This window comes from Mauremys mutica, chromosome 4 (genome assembly GCF_020497125.1).
Source record: "Mauremys mutica isolate MM-2020 ecotype Southern chromosome 4, ASM2049712v1, whole genome shotgun sequence".
Lineage (NCBI taxonomy): Eukaryota > Metazoa > Chordata > Testudines > Geoemydidae > Mauremys > Mauremys mutica.
Window position 1 is genome coordinate 73,024,264 of NC_059075.1, and position 22,901 is coordinate 73,047,164.

The following is a 22,901-nucleotide window of genomic DNA, read 5'->3' on the forward strand; positions in this document are numbered from 1 at the left end:
CCCTTCAATACTGCCCCAGCTATGGCCTGGACTATCCCTCTGAACCCTTCCCCCCCTCCACCTCCGGGAACACCATACATACAGCAGCTGGGGGCTCCAGGCTTTAGGGAAGGCACTGGCATAGTTGCCATAGGCAGGCTCAGTTCCCAAGCATTCATATATGGTTTCTGATGGCCGCCTGGCTCTAGTAGGAACCTTCCATCTCTTGGCAACCAGCCGTGCTCTGCATGGTGGGAGCAGAGCGCCTGGCCTGGGGATCTCCCCTGAGAGCCGTGGCTGGCTGAGGCGTCGGTAATAGCCCTGCAGCCCGCAGGCTGCCTTGCTGTACACAAAATCTGCAGGCAGGAGGTGGGTGGAGCGGCGGCGCAGGCAGCCTGGAGCTCGCAGGAGAGACCTCATGCCGATAGGGTGCAGGGTAGGGCTCCTGCTCCTTGGGGGAAGCTTAGCCTGCAGCTCACGCCGATCCAACCTGGCTCCTGAGGCGACAGTCTCCTCCCTGCCACAGCCCTCCTTTAGCTCCTCCCAGGGCGACTCGGATCCAGAGCCTTCGGCACAGGCCATCCGCCTCCCTTCCTCTGCCTCGCTTACTTGGATGAGGCTGGCCAGTAGCATGGAGGGGCCCATGAGTTGGGTATCGATGGTGTGCACCTGGCCCCCGCGCTTCTTCTGGACAGCAAACCTGGGGCTGAGGTGGGGCGGGGTGGTGCTGGAGCGACGCCGGGGGCTCATGCTGCCCTTGTCTGGGGAGCCCAGGCAGGAAAAGCTCTGCAGCTGGGTACTGGACCTGCGGCGGCGCTGTGCCAGTGAGGCCGAGGGCATGCCCACCATGGAGCGCCGCCTGGCTTTGCCAGTGGGCACTGACACAACGCTGGCACGCTGGGAACCCAACGACGACACCTTCCTCCTGAAGTGCCTTTTAAAAAAGGTGTCCATAGTGACTGGGGGTGCCCCGAGCAGTGGCTGTTAACACAAAAACCAGCAATTAAAGGGGGAGGGGCTCTCGTCAAACCTCCTACAAGGTCCGCAAGCCCCAGTCAGGGCTGGGTACTACCACTCTCTGCAGGGAAGGATGCTGTGAGGGAGCTCTGGGGGGACTCAACGGGTACTGTTGTGAGGGGCATCAGAGAGAAAGAGGGGGACACATGGGAAAGCTAACATGGGGTGCTGCTGCCAGGAGACCTATACTGGATATTACAACATTAGAGGCCAATGCAGGGCAAGGAAACCCCCGTGCAAGGCAAAAAAGGAGAAGTGGGATGGTGAGAAGCCTGAAGGGCTTGTCTGGTGGTTCAGGAGTTGTTCATGAGTGATGAGGCAGAACACCTAGATTTGGGGACATCCCATACTGGACCAGCTGGCAGATAGGAGACAAGTCCCAACCCTGCACCTGAGGACAGCTAGGGGCAGTTCTCTCCATGCAGGAGACACCAGCCTGGATTTGCAGCCAGTCTCTGCCTTCCAAGGCAGCTGGGGGTGGGAATGCTGTGGAGGCACTATACTCAGCCCCACTGAGGGGTGTACAACATTGCTCCCTACCTGCCAATATACCGAGCACCTCAAGGATGCTCCAATTTCACGCTCCCCCCCCCCACTCTCCCAGGGGTTGCTGACCATGGCTAGGACAGGAGGGAGGGAAAGGTGTTGGGTATGATCTGGCCTCCATCTGGGTTACAAGGTCCCTGCAGAGATGAGTGCCATTCATTCTGCCCCGGGAGGGAGCAGAGCTGGAACCAAACCAAAGAGGGACACCTCCAGCCCCATGGTCCAGTTCTGGGAAGGGGTCAGGACTGCAGATCCCAGCCCTTCCACTGAACAGTGAATGGATTCTAAGCTCCCACTTGTCTTGACTACTAAAAAGTGCATCTGATGGTGCTGGAAAAGGGCATAAGCAGGAAGGAGTCTGCACAGGGGACCCCTACTTCAACCCAGTCTCCTGATTAACACTGCAACAGTGTATGCTCCTGCAGCAGCTTTCCACAGAGTGAGACCCACAGCACCCTCTTGAGTACAGGACTCCAACTTCAGTCCTAACCGAGCAGAGTCACGGACACCTCTGGGGAGTCTGGGCCTGGGTGCAAACTCAGTCCACCACTTGCTGGTTAAAAGGAGACCTGGGGGTAGTTGTGCAATGACGGAGCACTGCACTGAGAGTCACAGTGCCACTCTGCAGACAAGTGCTTTTCTTTGGCCCGGTCTATGCTTAAACGTTTTCACCATGTAGCTGTGAAAAATTCCTGTCCCTGAGCACTGTATGCCAACCCACCCCCGGTGCAGATGGAAGAATGCTTCTGTGGCCCTAGCCACCGCCACTCAAGGAGGTGGATTACCTACAGTGCCAGAACGACCCCTTCAGTTGCTCTGAGAAGTGTCTACACTATGGCACTACAGCAACGAAGGTACAGCACCACAGTTGTGCTGCTGTAGCACCTGCAGTGTAGGCATGGCCTTAAAGAGATGCAGCCACGAAACACCACTTGCCCCTTGGGTTAGGGACCAAGCAAACATTTAGACCTAATGCACTTGTCCCCACTGAGGCGGTTTCTGTGCCTTTCCCAGCATGCTGAGCTGGGCAGGGTTACTCTCCGCTGCTAGTTCCCTCTGTATCCCACCTCCATCACCATGGGAGCTGGCTCCTGAGGCTCCTTCTCTTGTACTCTAGTTTTCCCTTTCTATGTCTCAGGGACTAGCCCAGGCTGCTATGATCTCCTGGTTCCCAGCACTGGAGGAAGCTGAAGGATCTCATTGTTTAAATGCAAATGCCCTGACAGCACTGAGTTTACAGCCCGTTCCTAGAACCATTGCTCTGCAGAGAACTTTAGGTAAAAAACGGAACTGACATTTTTTAAAGCCAGGTGTAACCGCTGGACTTAGCACTGCTGAGAGGCGATTCCCTTTAACCCAAACTGACATTCGCCTACATTCTCACTTGAGGATGAGGTAATATGCTGAGCAAGATGGAGCATGGCACAGGATGCTTTCAATGCAGGTATCTGGGAGCTCCCTACTCCAGTTACACAGTGATTCCTGCTGGATTTCCCACAGTCTGCAGGAGAACAGCTCCCTTCCTGTGCATGACCCAAGGGTGCATGACGATAGCTCCCCTCTGGGAGATCTTGGGAAGATCCCCTCTTTGCCCACTACCCTCTGTTACTCAATTTCCTCCCTCTCCTGCCACCCCATCAAGTTTTCTACTCGTAAATTTTAAGTGCTGACATTTCAGACATTACAGAATTCTAGACATATCAGATCTTAGCACTCAGAGTTTACAAGTAGAAACTAACAGTAAATGTAGGGCGGAAGGTGCCTGCCTAGCACTTGGAGAATAGAGACTGGTTAAGAGACTTGGAGCAGGGCTGGGGAAATAATCATATCTGCTCTGCTCAAACCCTCACTCTTCAGCTGGAGAGAGCTTTAAATGACTCTCAAGCTCTCTGCCCAGTGCTGTCAGGTTGCCAAGATACTGCAGCTGCAGGAGAAAAGCTTTGAGCAGCAGATGGAGAAGGCTTCAGCACTGGCCTGATGGGCACATTTGTAAATGGAGGCGATGTTATTTGACCAGATCCACACTCCTATTCTCCAGCTAGCAATTCTCTTCTGCCTCTCCAAGCTTCAGTTTCCAGCCACGTGTCCTCAGCCTCCATCCATTTCTTCTAGCCTTAATTCCAGCTATATAGGGTCGGCTCTTTGAGTCCTTCTTCTCTATTCCATTGTCTTGAAGTTTCTTGGCTAGGCTGCAGCTAATGAAATCCTTTTGTATGACATGCATCCTCCTAGGTTTGGGTTTTCCAACCCTTCCCTTACCCTCCACTTCTAAGTTTAACATCCTGTTTCCTATATATTCGTCCGATCTTTTTTTCACATGCCCTAACCATCAAAGCCTCAACTTCTCTCTAAGGGCATGGCTACACTTGCAGCTGTACAGCGCTGGGAGTTAAACCTGTCTTCGTACAGCTAAGTAGGGAAAGCGCTGCAGTCTGTCCACACTGACAGTTACCAGTGCACTGTCGTGGCCACATTTGCAGCATCTGCAGCGGCATTGGGAGCGGTGCATTATGGGCAGCTATCCCAGCATTCAAGTGGCTGCAACGTGCTTTTCAAAAGGGGTGGGGTGGGGTGGAGTGTGACAGGGAGCGTGGGGGAAGAGAGTGGATTTTTGGAGCCGACACTGTGCCTTGCAAGTTCCAACCCCTTCCCCCACCCTTCTCTCACTCACTGAAAGTAAACAGACCAGATAAGCAGCCGCTCCCCAAAACAGACCCCACCCCTCCCTCCCACGCGCTGCTTCTCTCCTCAAGCCCCCTCCCTCCCCCTCTCTTCAAGCAAACACTAGCTGTGGGCGTTCCAAAGGGAGCCCCCGCCTCTGCTCATTCACAGCAAACACGAGCTGGTTTTTTTTGATAAGCAGCTCCGGGAGCCCGGAGTTCACAACAAAACAAAGAGCAGAACCTTCACTTAAAAGGATTATGGGAAGCTTCGGGAGGTCAGACACAGCATACTAAAATTATTCCCTGTTTACACTGGTGCCCCAGCGCTGCAGCGCTATACTCTTTATTCCTTTCGGGGAGGTGGAGTACAAGCAGCCCTGTAGCCAGGGAGATACAGCGCTGTATGTGCCTTGCCAGTGTGGACGGGGAGTGAGTTACAGCACTATAAAGCCACCACCAACGCTGTAACTCTCAAGTGTAGCCAAGGCCTAAGTGGTACCACTTTCACACTTCCCTTCATCTGTTCATTCCAAACATGGTCCACCCTTATAACTCCAAGCATCCACCTTAATATTTTAATTTCCACTGTATTCAATATCTGCCCCTTTCTCTTCCTCAGCCCCATACAAAAGTGAAGGCCTAATTACTGTCTTGTAGATCTTACTTTTCAATTTGATAGGCACTCTCCTATCACAAACCACTCTGCTCACGTCTCTCCAGTTAGTCCATACCTTTCCTGTTCTGCTTATAAATTCGTCGTTGAGTTCACTATTATCCTGCACTATCTAACCTAGGCACTTGAACTTCTGTGCCTTTGATAGTGGCTGGCCCCAAAGACTTAGAGTCTCATTGTCTTCCTTTAGTGTATAATCAAATCTACAGACACACATTCAGTTTTATTTCTGCTGATTTTCATGCCATTTCTTTCAAGTACGCATCTCCATCTTCTTCCACTTACAAGCACACTGTCTGCAAAAGCATACACCTGGATGTTTTCTGTAAGCGCATCAAGCACCAAGGCAAACAAAAAGGGGTTCAGTGATGAGCCTTGACATTCCAACTCTTACTAGAAACTATTCAGTTTCTCCATGTGGCCTTTTAACTATGGTAACAGCACCCGCATAATACCCTGGACAAGTCAGGTATCTGCTTCATTCTCATACACCACCAGCCAACCTCTCTTGAAACACGGTCATAAGCCTTCTTAAGATCCACAAATACCATGTGCAATGTTTCCCCTCTTTTTTCTATATTTTTCCACAGCAATCTTAATGCAAAGATAGCATCCACTGGTGACTTGCCTGTCACGGATCCAAACTGATTGTCACTGACCTTTACTTTTCTTCGTAGTCTCTTATCAATAACTTTCTCCCAGATCTTCACTGTGTGACTCATGAGTTTAATGCTGCCATAGTTACCACAGACTTGGTAAGTAAGAGATAGTGAGCGTATGATTAACTCCTCCTTCCCCCTCTGCCTGGCATGTGGTACGTAAAAATCCTAGAACTGTAATTTTAAGCTAAGTATCATTACATTACAGTAGCATAGTGCGGGAAGGCGGGAGGCATGATTGTGCACTGCAGAGGTCTTTGAAGTTCTAGCACGGGTGTCTTGTGGTCTACAGTCCTGCTAAATCGAAAGTGAACACGAAGGGCCTTGTCTACACGGCAGATTTTCTACTATTCTCCTACCATTGCACTATCATGCAGCTCCACCACAGTGAGCAACAGTGGCAAGGCTAGCACAAACTGGCCAACAGAACTTTAACCACCGTGTAATCTAGAGCAGCTCTGAGCAGCCTTACAGAGTTGCTAGTGCACTGGTGCGTGGTCACACTCAGGGTCATGCTGGTGGTATGCTAAATGCCTGGATGCTGCTATTGTGGTGGGTGGGAATGACTTGTCTTAACACCATTTCCTTCCTTTTTCAGGCTGACATTCTTCAGAGCAAATACACTTGAGCAATCTGAACTCTGAGCTAAAAGGTTTTGTACGGTACTTTGCTATGGCTCCTTCTATCTGGAGGGGTCCCAAAGTGCTACATCCAGTACACACAAGAATCGTGTTACTTACTGTCGGCATGGGACACACATGGCAGCTATTTAACAGCTGCACAGCAATGCTACACAACATCTTAGATCTAAGATGGAAGAAGAAACCCGTGTCCAGTGGAAATTGCAGGGAATTTTAGAGCAGGTTGGCAGAACAAAATAAATCTTCCAAACCACATCATGGGATCTTTTAGGGCCTGCTTGGGTTTGTCTACACAGCATTTTTTGGAGAGTGCGGGAGTGAGCCCCTCCAGCCCGGGTTGACAGACTCTGGCTGGTCAGGCTTGTGCTCTAAAACTAGCTATGTAGTCAGCGCTTTGGAGTCGCGGCTCAGGATGGAGCTCAGGCTCTGAAGCCCACCCCATCACTAGGCTCTGGAGCCCAAGCTCCAGCCAAAATGGCTATTTCAAAGCACCAGCTGCTCAGCTAGTTTTAGACTCCTAGTGCGAGCCCTGCTAGCTAGAATCTGAGAGTCTGGGCTGGGAGGCTTGCTCAAAAATATGTAGACATACCCGAGGGCCGGGACTAATGTGCTTTGGCAGTGCTGTAGGTGGGGAGGACTAGCAAGGGGGTGCCGCAGCCCAGGTTTGAGGGGCAGAGCTGTGCGCAGAGCCCAGACCTGAGGGACGACTGCGTGTTGGGAGCAAGGGGCATTAACAGAGCTGTGAGAGACCCCACAGCAGTCATCGGTCTGAGCCTTTCAGATTTCTATGATCTTGCTGTGGTTTGGAAGCTTTTTAAAATATTCTTTGACGGTAAGATGGGAAGGAACGTTTAGTGCCTGTGATTATTCCAGAGTGAACATAACTTGGGATACGTTGGATAAAGGGGCCTTGCAGAGGCCATCTGGCATTCACCGGGGTGGGGGGAAGAGAAATAATGTTGTATACTCCAGGGCCCTGCATTATTATAATCCCTCTGTACTCACAATGTGGTGGCTTTGATCTGCTAATGATCTGCCATCAGGGTCATGATGAGCTTTCTTAACCGAGACCATATCACTCTGACAAAAGGCAGATGGGGTCCCAGCATAATAAACAGGCTGGCAAAGTCACGCAGGCAGGGTCCTCTGGCTCTTATAGCTGGAAGAGATGAATAAAGTAACCTTGGAAAGAGCCTTTTCCCCCCAGGCAACACATCTCCACGGTCCCATCCTCAGGAGTTTTCTGCCCAGGTTTAGCTGCAGATTCAGAGCCCCCCTACACGCAGCCCTGGGCAGCAGGGACAGCACTGTAGGCCAGGAGAGCCAGTGGAGGAGCACACAAAGCTGCCTAGGCACTAGGAGGAAGATAAGGAAAAACATCAGGAATCCTAACCATTAACCTTGGTTGCTGACCCTACTGCAGAGTTACAATTGGGGATACTCTGACGACAACACAGATGGAGACAGTCCAGTGGCGAGGTTGTCAGTTGCTGATCTACAACTTCTCTGTGACCAAAGCAAATGGCAAGGTTTCACAATAGCAGATGGGCCACAGGTTCCTCACCCAACATCATCTTCTAGGCAAATGCTGCCAGTGGCCATACAACAGAAAGTGTTTAAAGCTTTTCCAAAGTCTCTGCATCAGCCATCTTTGATCACCACAGGCCTGTGGATATCAGCAACAAATGGCTTACCAAGGCCCAGTGCAATTTTTGAAAGCTCGATGGGTCTTTTAAACAGAACTAGACACATCTGTCAGCAAACTGGCTGAGTTGGACTTGACATGTCCAACCAGAATAAATGACACTTACCAAATTTTCTGCAAATTAAGTTGGGTAGCTGCTAATAAATTGATCCCTAGAGGCTATTGCCAACAGTATATCCCTAGGTGGTGGTCAGAGGCAATTAAGTTGTACCAGGAATTCAAATCAGCTGGTAACAAACAGGAACTCATTCAACTGCTGGATCAAACCAAGCGTGATCGATGGAGAGACATTGAGTCAATTAAGATTGACTGTTCTCACTCTAGCTGGCTAGCCTGGCAAACCATCAAAAGACTTTCCGAAGATTATTCTGTCCTTTGCAAAAAGGCGTTTCCAGTCACCACAAATGCATCCCAGCTAGTGGACATACACAGAACTTGGGTAAGTCTTCAGCCATGCAGTCAAAATTGAGCTTTCAGAGAGGTAGCAGGCTCCTACTGTGGATTCAAACCTGATGGCTCCTTTTCCAGACAAAGAACTGGACCAGGCCATAAAGCTTATAAAAGCCAGAAAGACTCCAGGTCTGGATTATATCTATAGAGTTCCTGCTTCACCTAGGCCCAAAAGCTGACTGCTTCGGCTCCTCAACCGATGTTTCCAAGATAACTGCATCCCAAAAATCTCATGCAGGGCAAAGGTTGTAGCTATTTCAAAACCAGGAAAACCACTGGAAGATGAGCTACCAACCCACCTCTTTCCTTTGTGTCACATACTCTTTTAATAAGCTTGTGACACTGATGTGCACCAACGAGGTTATTGAACTACAACTGCTCTTTGTTCAAGCTGGCTTCAGACAAGGACAGTGTACACAAGAGCAAGTCATTCACATAACACAAAATACCAATGATGCCTTCAAAAAGGGTATGAACGGAGACGGGAACGGCCTAGGAAATCAGCCACTCCATCTCCTGAAGCCCAGGCATGATGGGTCCCTCCTGCACATTTTCCAGGGCTTCTCCGTCCAGAAGTGCTTCCTGAGATTAAGCCTAAGTTCCCCTGTCTCCCCAATCATCCCTAGTTACAGCCCTGCACATCACACTGAACAATCCCTTTACATCTTTCTCTGATTGTAAACTGCTTTGCTCACCCTTTAGCTGTTCCTCTAGCACTACTTGAGTTTCGTGTTATTCTTTGAGCTCCTCCACTTTCTTGATCTATTCCTGGTACTGAGCTGCCCAGAACCGAATGAAATCCCAAAGTGGCATTCTACCTTACACACCCTGCCAGTCTTGGCACTCCATCTCCCACCACCAAATCTGCTAGGAGGGCAGCGCTCCAGAGGCTCAGACCAGCAGCATTCAAGACATGCTCTTGCCTTGGGGCAGTGGGTGGGTTCCTGTGGCCTCCTCCCTGCAGTGTTAGTGATTTGGCAAGAATTTGTTTCAAACAGAGGAGAGGGGCAGGCAGGAGGCTACAGGAATTTCCTCACCTCTGACTACCCAAAGCCAAGAGCTTGGCATGGATGTTTTGAGCGCCTGCGGCAATGCCCTCCTTGCAGACTGCTGATTTGCTAACGGGGTGCCAAGGCTGGCAGGGTGTGTAAAAGGCCCTTTCTGGTTTGCTAGATGGGGTTTTTCCTCTGTCGAGGGCTGCCAGCCTCCTCAGCTCAGGAAAACACAAAGTACAAGTGCTATTAATAGCCCTCACCACATGACACAGAGACCTTCTGGGATCTGCTGTGTCCTTGCCATCAGAATGCTGAGGGGACCAGGGGGGCACAGGCCTGGGAGTTCGTCCAGGGAGTGCATTATGACTCCCGCTCAGTTCACATACCATAGCTTTCCCTCAGCTTCGGTTTCCATAGAAATCTCCTACTCCCCCACTCTCTTAATTTTCCCATGCATGATGCTTCCTCAATTCCCCTTTGCCGAGATCCCTACTAGTCCCCCTTCTCAGCCCGGGGCCACTGCTGCTCCCTCCTCCATGACTTCCCCAGCCCACACGCAATGCTGCACAATTGGCCAGGCGCATCGGGGGAGATTTCCTTTCAAGTACCAGGCACTGACCATTGCCAGAGACTGGACACCCAATTAGATGAGCCAACAATCTGATGTGGTGCAGGAAAGCTGGTGTGTCTGAGATCCCGTGGTCTTACAGGTGGGAGGGTATGCTGCTTTCAGGGAGACACCAAGCTTTCTGTGGTTTATCGCTAGGGGAAATCGCTGGTAAAAATAATCTGCCACACACACACAGCATCCAGTTAAAATAATCTGAGCATCAACTGACATTTCTATACATTGCTCTTGCCACCCCAGGGAATGCAAGCACTCTACTAACTTTATACTGAGAGTACAGGAGTCACCTCACACAGCACTTAAATGCACAGACCTCTGGGGTAGGATGTAGCAGCAGTTTAATCACACAGAGCAACACTCCACAATGGTTTTATGACAGCAAATGAAAATCTCTGGGCTACAGGATTCTTCAACGGTTTTCACAGTGGGGATCAAAATTTAGCAGAAAGCTTGCCTCATGTACACCAGCTCTCCCATCTGCTGTCACCCAGCCCTGCTTCCACTCCCATTCGCTATCACAGACTGTGCATGAACACAACACAACACACACAGCCCCTGCTCACAAGAACAAGAAAACAGGCTTGATACTGGGAGGTGCACAGCTCCCCTTGAAGCTCCTGCCGCTCAACACCTTGATATGAGCCCTCAGCATTTTGCAGGATCAGGCCCTTAGTGAGACACAACTGCTCCTCCTTATCTGCCATTTGACCCCAGGGGAAGGGATCCTAGGACACAGAGGGCTCTGGAATACATTGGAACTGACAGCACAGAGGTCTCAGCCCCTTCTGGGCTCCCTGCCTCTACAACTGAGATGCTGAATTACTGTACAGGGAGCAGCTGCTGAGAGGGGTGGGCTCCTGGCTGTGTTTGTTTTCTATTTTAAGCTTCATTCAGTTGATGAACTGCAACAAGTGCCAATGTCTGTGTGAGGAACGGGTGCAGCTGCTCACCTTCAGGCTCAGTGGCTAGTGACAGAGTGCCATGAACACATGCAGCCTTTTGCTACCCCTCAGGCTGGCTGTGGCCTGGGCAATCTCAGCAGTATGATCCTTACCCCTTTTTTCTCACAGGAAATAGGGGGAAGATCTACTAGACAATCCTCAGTTCCAGTCAGTTTGATCCAGGAGAGTCTGAAACCACATGAAGGGATGGGCCCCCCAGCATGCAGATGAGATGCCTAGGAACAGACTGGCTGTTAACAGTGCAATAAGCAGCAAATGACTTCCCCAAGGCCCTGAGATCTCTGCCTGTGCAGCTCGAAGTGCCCAGTGAAGGCCTCTCTGTAGGTGGCACCTCAGACACACCCAGTTGTAACCACTGAGAGACCAACTCCACCACACACCAACATGACATGTCAGACACCTTCTTCAGGAGCTCCTCCCTGCTACTCTAGACTAATAGCTCTCAACCTTTCCAGACTACTGTACCCCTTGCAGGAATCTGATTTGTCTTACGTACCCCCAAGTTTTGCCTCACTTAAAAACTACTTGCTTACAAAATCAGACATAAAATACAAGAGTCTCACAGCCACAAGTACTGAAAAATTGCTTACTTTCTCATTTTCACTATATAATTGTAAATTAAATCAATTGGAATATAAATATTGTACTTACATGTCAGTGTAAGTTTTTTCTAAAGTAGAAAAAACAAGTCATTGTCAGTATGACATTTTAGTTTGTACCGACTTTGCTAGTGCTTGTTGCCAGTTGTAAAACTAGGCAAATCTCTAGATGAGTTGATGCATCCCCTGGAAGACCTCTGTGTACCACCAGGGGTACACATACCCCTGGTTGAGAGCCACTGCTCTAGATAACATTTCACTGGACACAGAAACCATCCTCTCTTACCATGTGGAGCCAACAGTCTATGGCTGCAGACGCTGGTCAACCGCTAAATGCGGAGCACTAGGCCCAAGATACTTGATTTTATTTCTGAAAGAAAAATGCACATGCTCCAGGGTCATGAGCCACATGCTCAGTGGGGCGGGTTCATTCCCCCTTATTCACCGTCATTATATTGCTCTCAATAGTCAGGGACTGCCTTTCTCCCTGGCTCTTCCTCCCCATCCCTGTCTGCCACTCCTCCTCCTTCCCCTTATTCTTTTCCATCTTTCTCTTTCTTCGCTTCCCGAGACTCTAGTGACCTGGTTACATCTCCCTCCAGTGGTTTCCCCAGGAATTGAAATTAGGTGGGGTGTTCGAATTTACAGGGGGGGTGTCAGGACCAATGAGATATATAAAAAAAGATATGAATAAAGTAAATGTTTTGTTAGGATTATGCAAATTTAACATAAGAATAATGCAAGTTACACCAAAACACATAACAGATCTAGATTTCTAAAAAAATATACATTTAAAAAAAAAGTATTTAAATTGACTTTTGAAAAGTAAGCCATCATGGGGTAAGAGGAAAGTCCTCTCATGGATCAGTAACTGGTTAAAAGATGGGAAACAAAGGGTAGGAATAAAATATCAGTTTTCAGAATGGAGAGAAAAATAGTGGTATCCCTGAGGGGTCGGTACTGGGACCAGTGCTGTTCAACATATTCATAAATGATCTGGAAAAATGGGTAAACAGTGAGGTGGCAAAATTTGCAGGTGATACAAAACTATTTAAGATAGGTAAGTCCCAGGCAGACTGCGAAGAATTACAAAGGGATCTCATAAAACTGGGTGACTGGGCAACAAAAATGGCAGATGAAATTTAATGTTGATAAATGCAAAGTAATGTACATGAGATTGTTTTCCAAACTATACATACAAAATGAAGGAGTCTGAATTAGCTGTTAACACTTAAGAAAGATCTTGCAGTCATTGTGGATAGTTCTCTGAAAACTTCCACTCACAGTGTGCAGCGGCAGTCAGTGATTCCCAACATTCTGTTTGCTTTTTTTAAAAAGAACAGAAGCACTTGTGGCACCTTAGAGACTAATAAATTTATTTGAGCATAAGCTTTCATGGGCTACAGTCCACTTCATCAGATGTAGCCCACGAAAGCTTATGTTCTTTTTGCAATACAGACTAACATGGCTGCTACTCTGAAACCTTTGCTTTTTAAAGAAAGGGATAGATAATAAGACAGAAAATATCATATTGCCTCTATATAAATCCATGGCACATGTACACCTTGAATACTGTGTGCAGATCTGGTTACCCCATCCCAAAAAAGACATACTGGAAATGCAAAAAGTACAGAGATGGGCAACTAAAATGATTAGGGGTATGAAACAGGAGAAGAAATTAAAATGACTGGGAATTTTCAGCTTAAAAAAGAGATGACTAAGGGGGGATATGCTAAAGGTCTATAAAATCTTGACTGATGCGAAGAAAGTGAATAAAGTAAATGTTTTGTTAGGATAATGTGAATTTAACATAAGGAAAATGCAAGTTACACCAAAACACATAACAGATCTAGATTTCTAAAAAAATATATAATTTTAAAAAATGTATTTAATTTAAATTGACTTTTGAAAAGTAAGCCATCATGGGGTAAGAGGGAAGATCCTCTCATGGATCAGTAACTGGTTAAAAGATGGGAAACAAAGGGTAGGAATAAATTATCAGTTTTCAGAATGGAGAGAGATAAATAGTGGTATCCTTGAGGGGTCAGTAGTGGGACCAGTCCTATTCAACATATTCATCTGGAAAAATGGGTAAACAGTGAGATGGCAAAATTTGCAGATGATACAAAACTATTCAAGATAGTTAAGTCCCAGGCAGACTGCGAAGAGCTACAAAGGGATCTCACAAAACTGGGTGACTGGGCAACAAAATGGCAAATTAAATTCAATGTTGATAAATGCAAAGTAATGCACATTGGAAAGCAATCTCAACTATACATACAAAATGATGGCATCTGAATTAGCTGTTAACACTCAAGGAAGAGATCTTGGAGTCATTGTGGATAGTTCTCTGAAAACATCCACTCCATGTGCAGCAACAGTCACAAAAGCAAACAATGTTGGGAATCATTAAGAAAGGGATAGATAATAAGACAGAAAATATCATATTGCCTCTATATAAATCCATGGTACATGCACACCTTGAATAGTGTGTGTAGATCTGGTCACCCATCCTAAAAATATATATATAGGAATTGGAAAAGGTACAGAGATGGGCAACTTAAATGATGAGGGGTATGAAACAGGAGGAGAGATTAAAGTGACTGGGAATTTTCAGCTTAGAAAAGAGATGACTAATGGGGATATGATAGAGGTGTACAAAATCTTGACTGGTGCGAAGAAAGTGAATAAGGAAATTTTATTTAATCCTTCACATAACACAAGAACTAGCAGTCACCCAATGAAATTAATAGGTAGCAGATTTAAAAAAAACAAAAGGAAGTATTTCTTCACACAATATAAAGTCAACCCAGGGAACTCTTTGCCAGGGGATGCTGTGAAGACCAAAACTATAACAGGATTTTAAAAAGAACTAGATAAATTCCTGGAGAACAGGTCCATCTGTGGCTATTAGCCAGGATGAGAGGGATGCAATGCCATGCTCTGGGTGTCCCTAGCCTGTTTGCCAGAAGCTGGGAATGGGCAACAGGGGATGGATCACTTGATGATTCCCTGTTCTATTCATTCCCTCTGAAGCACCTGGCCTTGACCACTGTTGTAAGACAGGATGCTGGGCTATATGGACCATGGGTCTGACCCAGTATGACCATTCTTATGTAAAAATTAATTGTAATAAAAATGTTTAGTACAGAAACTCCCCAACATAATGACCTCCCAAGATAGCAACAATATGAGATAACAACCTTGGCAAATAATGCATTTTAAAAATCTTGGCCTACTGGGAAACACATTTATATAAGTTTCCATTCCCAGTCACAAATCTAGCATTCTGGAGCAAAGTGACTAAAATATAGTCCAACAAACAAATGTTTATTTAACGTGCCCCTCACTTTTCCCTCCACCGCACTCCACTCACCGGTGTTGCCCTTGGTCAGTGGAGACTCAGAGTTCAGAAGGGCTTTCACATGAGTACACCTTCCAGGTGGGGGACAAAAAGGCACAGTTTGCTGTGGCCATGGCTGTTCGTTGTGCCACCATTCACTCCACCACTCTGTTGCCAATGGCCCTGCACAGTCACCTTCTGCTGTCATCTACCACTGTGACCTCTGTGAGTTGGTCTCTTGAGGTTCCACCAACTCTCAGTGATTTCAGCTGAGCCCTCAGTGCGGGAACCTTGCTGCTAGTGCAGTCTGGGTTGTCTCTTACACAAAAACACTGTACCTACAGGAACACTGTCCCCACAACAGGACTAAGCACTTAGACCTGATTGTCAGTGATTTCAGCTGCAGTGGTCACTTAACAGAACAAAAGACTATCTATGGAGCCTAATCAGCTCTGTCTTTAAACAGTGGAGAGGGACAGGTCCCCACCCTCTCTCTTGATGCCTTCAAATCATCACAGGCTAAGCACAGTTCTACTGCCCTTTACTCATACAATAAAGAACAACATTTCATCCCCCCCTTGCCCCCACATTCAAGTGGTTTGTAACCCAACCCCAGCCAAAAACTATCACTTGGACAACACAGCTCTGTTTGCTGGATACCTAGGTAGATTAGGTGTGAATGTAACTATAATCTGGCCCTGAAGCCTTAGCCCCCAGCTCATCACTAGCTGTCAGGGAGAGCTCATTTAGACTTTGCTTACAAATCATCATTTGAAATTATTAGGTTGGCCAACATCACCAAAATGAATGCACTGACATCATAAAAAACAGCTGTATAAGGAAGCAAGGAAGCTAGTCTATGGTCATACTTTTCAAATCTATTATACTTTTTCAGATACACATATTTTATCATACACTGTATAAGCTTTTAAAGTGTGTATTAATGTTTCAGTTTAAATTCAGATTTCCAAACAGTCACTAAATTGGTATGTAACTAGCTCACAAAACTGGGGGGGGGGGTGTTGGGAAAATTCAGGGGGGGTGTAGGGAAATCACTGTCTCCCTCCCCTTCTAGTTCCTGTCTGCTTTCTCCAGCCTGCTCCACCTAGGAAGGAAGAAGCACAGTGACAATGACGTGCTCCTGAGACAGGCAATCTTGTCACTCTCCCTTTAGTGCCTGGCTCCCACCAAGAATGGAAGAGACGGGAGAGCAGTGACATGCAGTGTCAGTGCAGAGGCTGCTAACTCACACGCTTTACTCCATAGGGCAGGAATTTCATGGCACAGCCAGATGCCATCCCAGCCTACAGCTGCCCAATCCAGCGAAAGGTCTATACTACAGAATTACTTTGGACTCCGAAGCCCAGCATAGCTTACACAGGGGTAAAGAACCAGAAACAAGACAACTTTGCTGACAGCTCTGCTATCCCAGTTCATCATGCACCTTTGTCTTTTTTGTGCCAGAGGGCAGCATGCAGACTCCCAGGAAAAAAGGAGCAAACAGCCAAGTAAGGCTTCCACCATCAAATGTGAGTGGGAGAGAAAGGAACAGTCATTACACAATTTCCCTCCAGATCTGCCTAAGGGCAGGTCAGGTGGCTACCGCCTTTCCCAGCAAAGATGGAACTGACTAAGCCCCCTTCCATCTGATAAATTCCTGGTCATTCCATTCTTGCTTAAATATAATAATGCTGCCTGCCTCCCCTGCCTGAAGTCATCACATTGAATAATCCCTCCTCAGGGTCTTCTCAAAAGAGCCTCTCTCAATAAAACCCCAGATCCCCCAGCTTCGGCCTGCCAAGCACCCTCACACCTTCAAGCTTCATGTTATAATTACGGCTACAATTTAATCACAGGTATTTTTAGTAAAAGTCATGGACAGGTCACAGGCAAGAAACAAAAAAACCCACAGTCTGTGACCTGTCCATGAATTATACCATAAATACCCTGATTGAATCTTAGGGGGAGGAGGGGTGCTGCGGGCAGAGGAGAAGCCTGCAGCACCAGCTGCTGGAGGGGGAAGCCCCAGGGGACCCACTGCTGGGGGGGGGAAGCCTAGAGGGGGGCAACTGCAGAAAAAACACATTAGTTGGCTGGCCCTGTTGTAACCAAGGGCAGCCACCCTAGGGTTAACATGACCAGGTAACGAACACCCTTTTCCTAATCAAGACAAAGCTTGGAGACAAGCTGAGCAAACACCACTCACCCCCAAACAACGACCACCCACTCTCTTCAGACACCCACCACGGTACCACCCAGACTTGCAGGCTCCCTCCTGCTCTCATGGAGTAAGGATCTGACTCACAGGAGTGCTGGTAAGACCTGCCCCTTAACTACCCCAACCCCTGCTACCAACCCCCATAACCCTACACTCCCCCATGACTCTCTAGCCATGTCTTCATGGGTAAAAGAGATGCATTTTACATCGAGACAGCTTTTTCGATGTCAAATCCCAGTGGAAACAAGACTTGGGTAGCTTTCACCTGGATATAGCCAGTGAAGTAAACTTCAGGTGTGCGTGGGATGGTATTGGGTTTACCTCCGCGATCTACATCAAAATAAAACCACCCGTGACTTGTCCTCACTGCGTTTTACACTGAGAGGCCTGACTCCATGTAAAAAACACACACTTTTTAAAAAAAACCAGTGAACACAAAGTCATTCACATTTTTCTGGTGAGTATAAGACAAAAGACAAAAAAAACAAAAAGTGGAGACCCCAAACTGATGTGGGGAGCTGAAGGCAACAGCGAGACGACAACAGTTGGAGTAATAAACAGCGGTCACAGCACACTGACAGCCTAGCCATCACTGAGTGTTTTGTAGGCGTCACGGAAGAAGTTAGTTTTAAGGAGGGGAATACAGGAGCTTTGAGGTTCTTTACAGGGAGCAAGTGCAATAGGGACGGGTTACTGCTGATTTTGTGATTTCTCTCCATCCACCACTACAGGCAAAATGTCTGGACGAAGCAAAGGGTGACAACTCTCTCCACTACCCTGCACAGGAACTGAACTCTTTCAGGGTTCTGTCTGTAGGACAGTGGGAGAGGGAGAGTCAGAAACCAGCTGGGAATTTTACTGACCACTTCTTGCCCCGTCATTCTGCATGGTAGTGCCCCTGAGACTCCACAGGTCGTCTTCCCCACTGCACTCCCAAACCATACCTAGCCATCCTGACCAACTTCAGGGGGAGGGATAGCTCAGTGGTGTAAGCATTAGCCTGCTAAACCCAGGGTTGTCAGTTCAATCCTTGAGGGGGCCACTTAGGGATCTGGGGCAAAATCAGTACTTGGTCCTGCTAGTGAAGGCAGAGGGCTGGACTCGATGACCTTTCAGGGTCCCTTCCAGCTCTACGAGATAGGTATATCTCCATATATTAATTCAGCACACGCTCCTATAAAGAGTTACCAAATAAAATGTCCTAGCTCCCCTCTTCTTAAGTGGCCCATGTGCAATGCAAGCCTCAGACTGGCACCAAAGAGCAGAACATTTCTCAGTTCCCACAGCTATACACCAACCCCAGATGATACAGTACAGGCTGCCTCAGCCTCTCAGTGCAGTCCTTTCCTCATCAGCTACACTCTTTTCACTGCTCTGCCTGCAGCCCAAAGTCAGTTCTCAGCCTGCTTAAAGGGATCCCATCAAACTGACTTAGGCTCTACATTTAAGTTTTATATTAAGGGTTTGCCAACCCTAAGACCAATGGAAAAGTTCCTGTACAATATTGGAGGTGTGTGTGTGTGTGTATATATATGCACATAAATACACACACACACACCCCTCCATTTTTTTTTTATACAAAGGCCAAAGATAAAAATATTTTGTATGGATCTAAACAATCCCCTGTTGTGTTTGCAACACCAACACTGCAGCCTTGAGCTAGTGCGGGAGATCCAGAAAGCAAAAACGACTGATCCAGTTCCATTGTCCAAGCAGAATGAAGTACAAAAACTGAGCAGGTAGCACGAGTGGGGGGAGAAGACCATTTGGTTTCTGTTTTAATCATCTTAGGGCAGTGGTTTTCAACCTGTGGTCCATGAACCTCTGGGGGGTCCGCAGACTATGTCTAAGATTTCCAAAGGAGTCTGCATCTGCAGCTGAAATTTTTTAGGGGTCCACAAATGAAAAAAGGTTGAAAACCACTGTCTTAGGGGTTACTAGAGACTCAGGGAGGGAAGGACATTAGTGTTTCTTATCTATCCAAGCGCCCTCTGCAGAATTCCATGCATAAGAGCAAAGTAAAGCATGGTGGGAGTTAGACAGTCTCCCCCGGCAGCTTGGGTGCACTGCGAGGCCCAAGATGCCTGGCGTAAGGAAACTAAACTGGTCTTGAGCTGATGTTCTGTCGCAGACTCCAGTGTCATCCCATCTTACAGTATATACAGCTCTGGGGCTCACACGCTGGGGTTTCAACAGACTCAAACCAAGTGACACACTGTTTACAAAAAGTTTGTCCAACAGCCCAGCCGTCTGATTCACAGCTCCCCGCCTGGGTTCCAGCGTTTTCCCCCAGCCGCACAGGAGCAAGAGGGAGAAATTCCTGGCAGGGGTCCATCTGAAGGGCTGTTTGTACTGCTATGATAGCTGCCTAGTATGGCTGCAATGAAACCAAGATAAAGGACTCGGAGCAGCATAGCTTTGCCCATACCATTATAGCTGGACAAGGCCGTGGGTAAACAAGTGTAAGTGCTTCCCACTGGAGAAGCTGGAAAGGCTAGCTGAAAGCATGCAGGAAAGGCAGTAGACCCTAGTCACTCAGCTGCAGGCTCCTGGGCAGCTGAAAACACAGAGACCCTCACAAAAGCCATGGGCCTTCCTGTGACATGCCATGGGGACAGCCCATGCTACAGCCAGAGAGAAGGGAGCTTCCGAGAGCCCAGGAGTCTTTGTCCCACCCTCCCAAACTAATAGAGGATGAATTCCCGGTGAGATTATCGGCTCTTCAGGGCAGATCTGGGTCAGGGACTTTTCCTGCAAACAAGAGTCCCTGGCTGCACAGAATGACTTTGTTATTTCCTGAGCTCCATTAGCATGCTGGGTGTGCAGATGGCACACAGGCAATAAACCGACAGGCAGGTCATGCAGCTGGAGACTCGTGTCCCCTAAGACACCCCTTCCTTCCTCCCCGAAGTCAATTCACACTTGTGCGCAGCAGGGTGGCATTGTGACTACAGTTGCATGCACCGGGGGCCTTGGCTCCAAGACCCTCCGTGTCAACATTCAGGAAACTGGTAGCGCAACACAGCAGCTCTGACCTGCTCCACTGCCCAGAGAAACGGCTCAGCAGGGAGTAGGCTGGAGGGCTCAGAGTTCACCCTGGGATTGGTTCTCTCCCCCTGCCCAGGGCCTGTCCTCCCTGCCTTTTAACCAGTGTGGTGGGGTGAGGAACCCACTCAGCCTATACCCACTGAGCCAGAGATTCACCCCCTTCCCCAAAGCCCTCACTTCCTCCTCCCCTCCCCCCACAACACCACCCAAACGGGAGACCCGACCCTAGGGGAGAGGAGGAAGGGGAAAGGGTGGGAAAAGCCCGTGTGACCTGATCCGATGCAGAGGAGCCGAGTTCCTGCAAGTGAAGAGCCCGTGGCAGTGGAGGAGCAGAGCCAGCCCTGCACAGATTAAGTCCTAGTTTGGAGAGCGAGGGCTCTGTTTATCCCTCCGCCTCCTCCCCACGCTGCAAACTGTGACAGCGCTTGTTAAAATAACTGAATGTACTTCCTCTTTGAGCAGCTCCGAAGGCAGGCTCTCCCGGAGGTGGGCGGGGGGGGGGGAAGAGACTCTCACTGTCTCTCAACTCTCAGACACCCCAGTGGCCCCCAGCACACACACCTGAGTGCAATGATACTTTATTGGTCTGACAAACTCAAGCATAAAAGAATGAGCTCTCAGCTGCTCTGTGTCCGAGATGGGGACAATCTGCCTGGGACAGGACTTCACCCTGTGTTCAAGGTACCCTCACCCCATCCACTGTCATTAGTGTCCATCCCTGACCCAATGGCAGGCTTCTGTATATTCCAAACAAACACGGACACAGCAAAAGGTTGCAGGCAGCCCAATACCAACTCAGATAACTGTCCTCATTTCCCCCGTCGCCCCTCGGCTCTCCCTCCCATGTGTCCCTGCCATTCAGCCAGGGCACGGACATGCCTGGAGCCAGTCACTCCAGCAAACGTCACCCTTCCAACTCATTTCCTTCCCTTTAACAACAGCTTCTCTAGATAAACAGATTTAGTGACATGGCTCCCACTTACAGGGACACTCCATTCATTGGGAGGGATGCGACCGGGGCACACAGTGACTGCACACAGAGAAGGCAGCACATGACGTTGCTGTTGCATTCAGATGTGATTTCATGGAGTAATCCCAACCTAACCCTCCACCCGCCCCAGGCACCACCCTGGGCTGGAGGCTGGCCGAGAGCAGGGAACTTCCTGTTGGACAGTCCCTGTCTGGCCTCCCTGCAGGGACACAGAGAGGGGCACACGCCCTGTTGGTTCCTTTCACAAACTACCCACTTCTGCAACTGCATTTGTACATGTGACAAGAGTTTCTTCTTGAGCCTAAGCAGTGAGATAGAGAGGTGAGGGCTGGGGTGGTGATGTGGCGGGGAGTGGGGGTTTCCTGCTCACTTAGCATTTAATAATTTAAAAAAATAGTAAATTTAGCGCTCCTGAAAGGTGCCGAATTGACAACCCTGGAGACTGAGGCAACTGTTTTTCCACAGATCAAGTACAGCATCCCTTCTCTCCACCTGAGAGATCCCCCTTTGGGGCAAGAAGTCTCCATGGCTCATTCAGTTCTTGGCCTCCCTGCTGGGTCTACCAATAAGGAGGGAGACTAGCATCCAGGCTAGGGGTGGTACGTGTGCTGTGGATACCAGCCCACTAGGGTCTGTATTGAGGTCCATCAAATCATTTCACACAGCAGCTAAAGAACAAGTATCAGATGGGAACAGCCTTTGGTCCCTACTGACATATGCTGGACTGGAACCAGTGACCTAGAGGTGAAAGCCTCCCTGTATCCTATTCACCAGGCCCCCTTAGCCTGCCAGTCCCCTTGATCAGGGTCCAGATAGGAACCAGTGACCTAGAGGATTGCAGCCCTGCATCAATCCGAGTTCACTTGGGCCTGTCAGTCCCTCAGGATTCTCTCTTGTGACCTGTAGAAGTGTTATGGTGCTTTGCCCAAGTGTTGAATACGTCCACCCGTGACACCCAGAAAGTAGTCTGGGGGTGCGACTGTAGAGAATGCAGGCACTGGAGGGTGTTATCTGCTGCTGACATTTTGTACACCCCCCCTCCCAAGTTTTTTCATGTTGCCCTCTACCCACAGGGCCCCCTACCAATTCCTATCTGACCAGACGGCAGAGCTGTGACTGACACACGAGGAACAGCTCCGCAGGCTATGAAGGGGCCATTGCTGCAGTCATTTTGCAGAGCAGAGTGGCACTGAAGACTCACTCTTCCTACGATATTCATAAGAAGTAAGTGAGTCAGTGGTTATTGTTATTTAAGACAAAACCACTGGTAATTAGAGCCTCTAGAAATGCACACAGCTGTACTGAGTCACTGCATGACCTTACTCTGATGGACCTCGTCTTTTCTCCCCTTGTCTCCTTTGACGGTTTGTTCCCCTCACCTCACCATGTCACCTCTAAAATTAGCCTGGGAGAACTCTTTGCGTTTGTTTGAACAGCACCCAGCACACTTTGGGGGCTGGTGAGAGACTATAGTAAATTCATAATAACCAAATGTCAAGGTTCTTTCTGCCAGAGCAGCACAGTCAAACACAGGGCCAGCTGCCTGCTGCTGATGGGTATCTAGAAAGCAGCTCACAGGAAACCATTAACCAGAGGAGAGCCGGGGCCCAAAGGCTGAGCAGCAACTACCGTTACATGCAGCTATATATCCTGACAAGATCTTTGTCACTGCAGAGGGAACAAACAGTTGTAGCAAAGCAGCAGCAGGAGATGCCGGTAGGACAAGACATTAGCAATTCTTGAACCTTGCAGTACAGAGCTGCTGCTTTTGCAGCAAATGCAGT

At 48.5% G+C, this 22,901-nt stretch overlaps 1 protein-coding gene across 15 annotated transcripts in view; it reads right to left on the reverse strand.

Moving 5' to 3' along the window:
- Nucleotides 1-22,901, reverse strand: part of DGKZ (diacylglycerol kinase zeta) — a 108,177-nt gene that overhangs the window by 39,003 nt on the left and 46,273 nt on the right. For 2 of the 15 annotated variants that reach the window (XM_045015599.1, XM_045015597.1), the window contains exon 1: nucleotides 83-3,999. The exons of 8 other annotated variants lie outside the window; for them this stretch is intronic. In XM_045015599.1, coding sequence (XP_044871534.1) covers nucleotides 83-933 — 851 coding nt within the window. In that variant the 5' untranslated portion in view covers nucleotides 934-3,999. Of the gene's footprint in view, nucleotides 1-82; nucleotides 4,000-7,183; nucleotides 7,203-11,803; nucleotides 11,823-20,397; nucleotides 20,506-22,901 lie in introns of those variants that run through there. 5 more of the 15 variants (XM_045015602.1, XM_045015601.1, XM_045015598.1 and 2 more) reach the window with 4 other exon arrangements.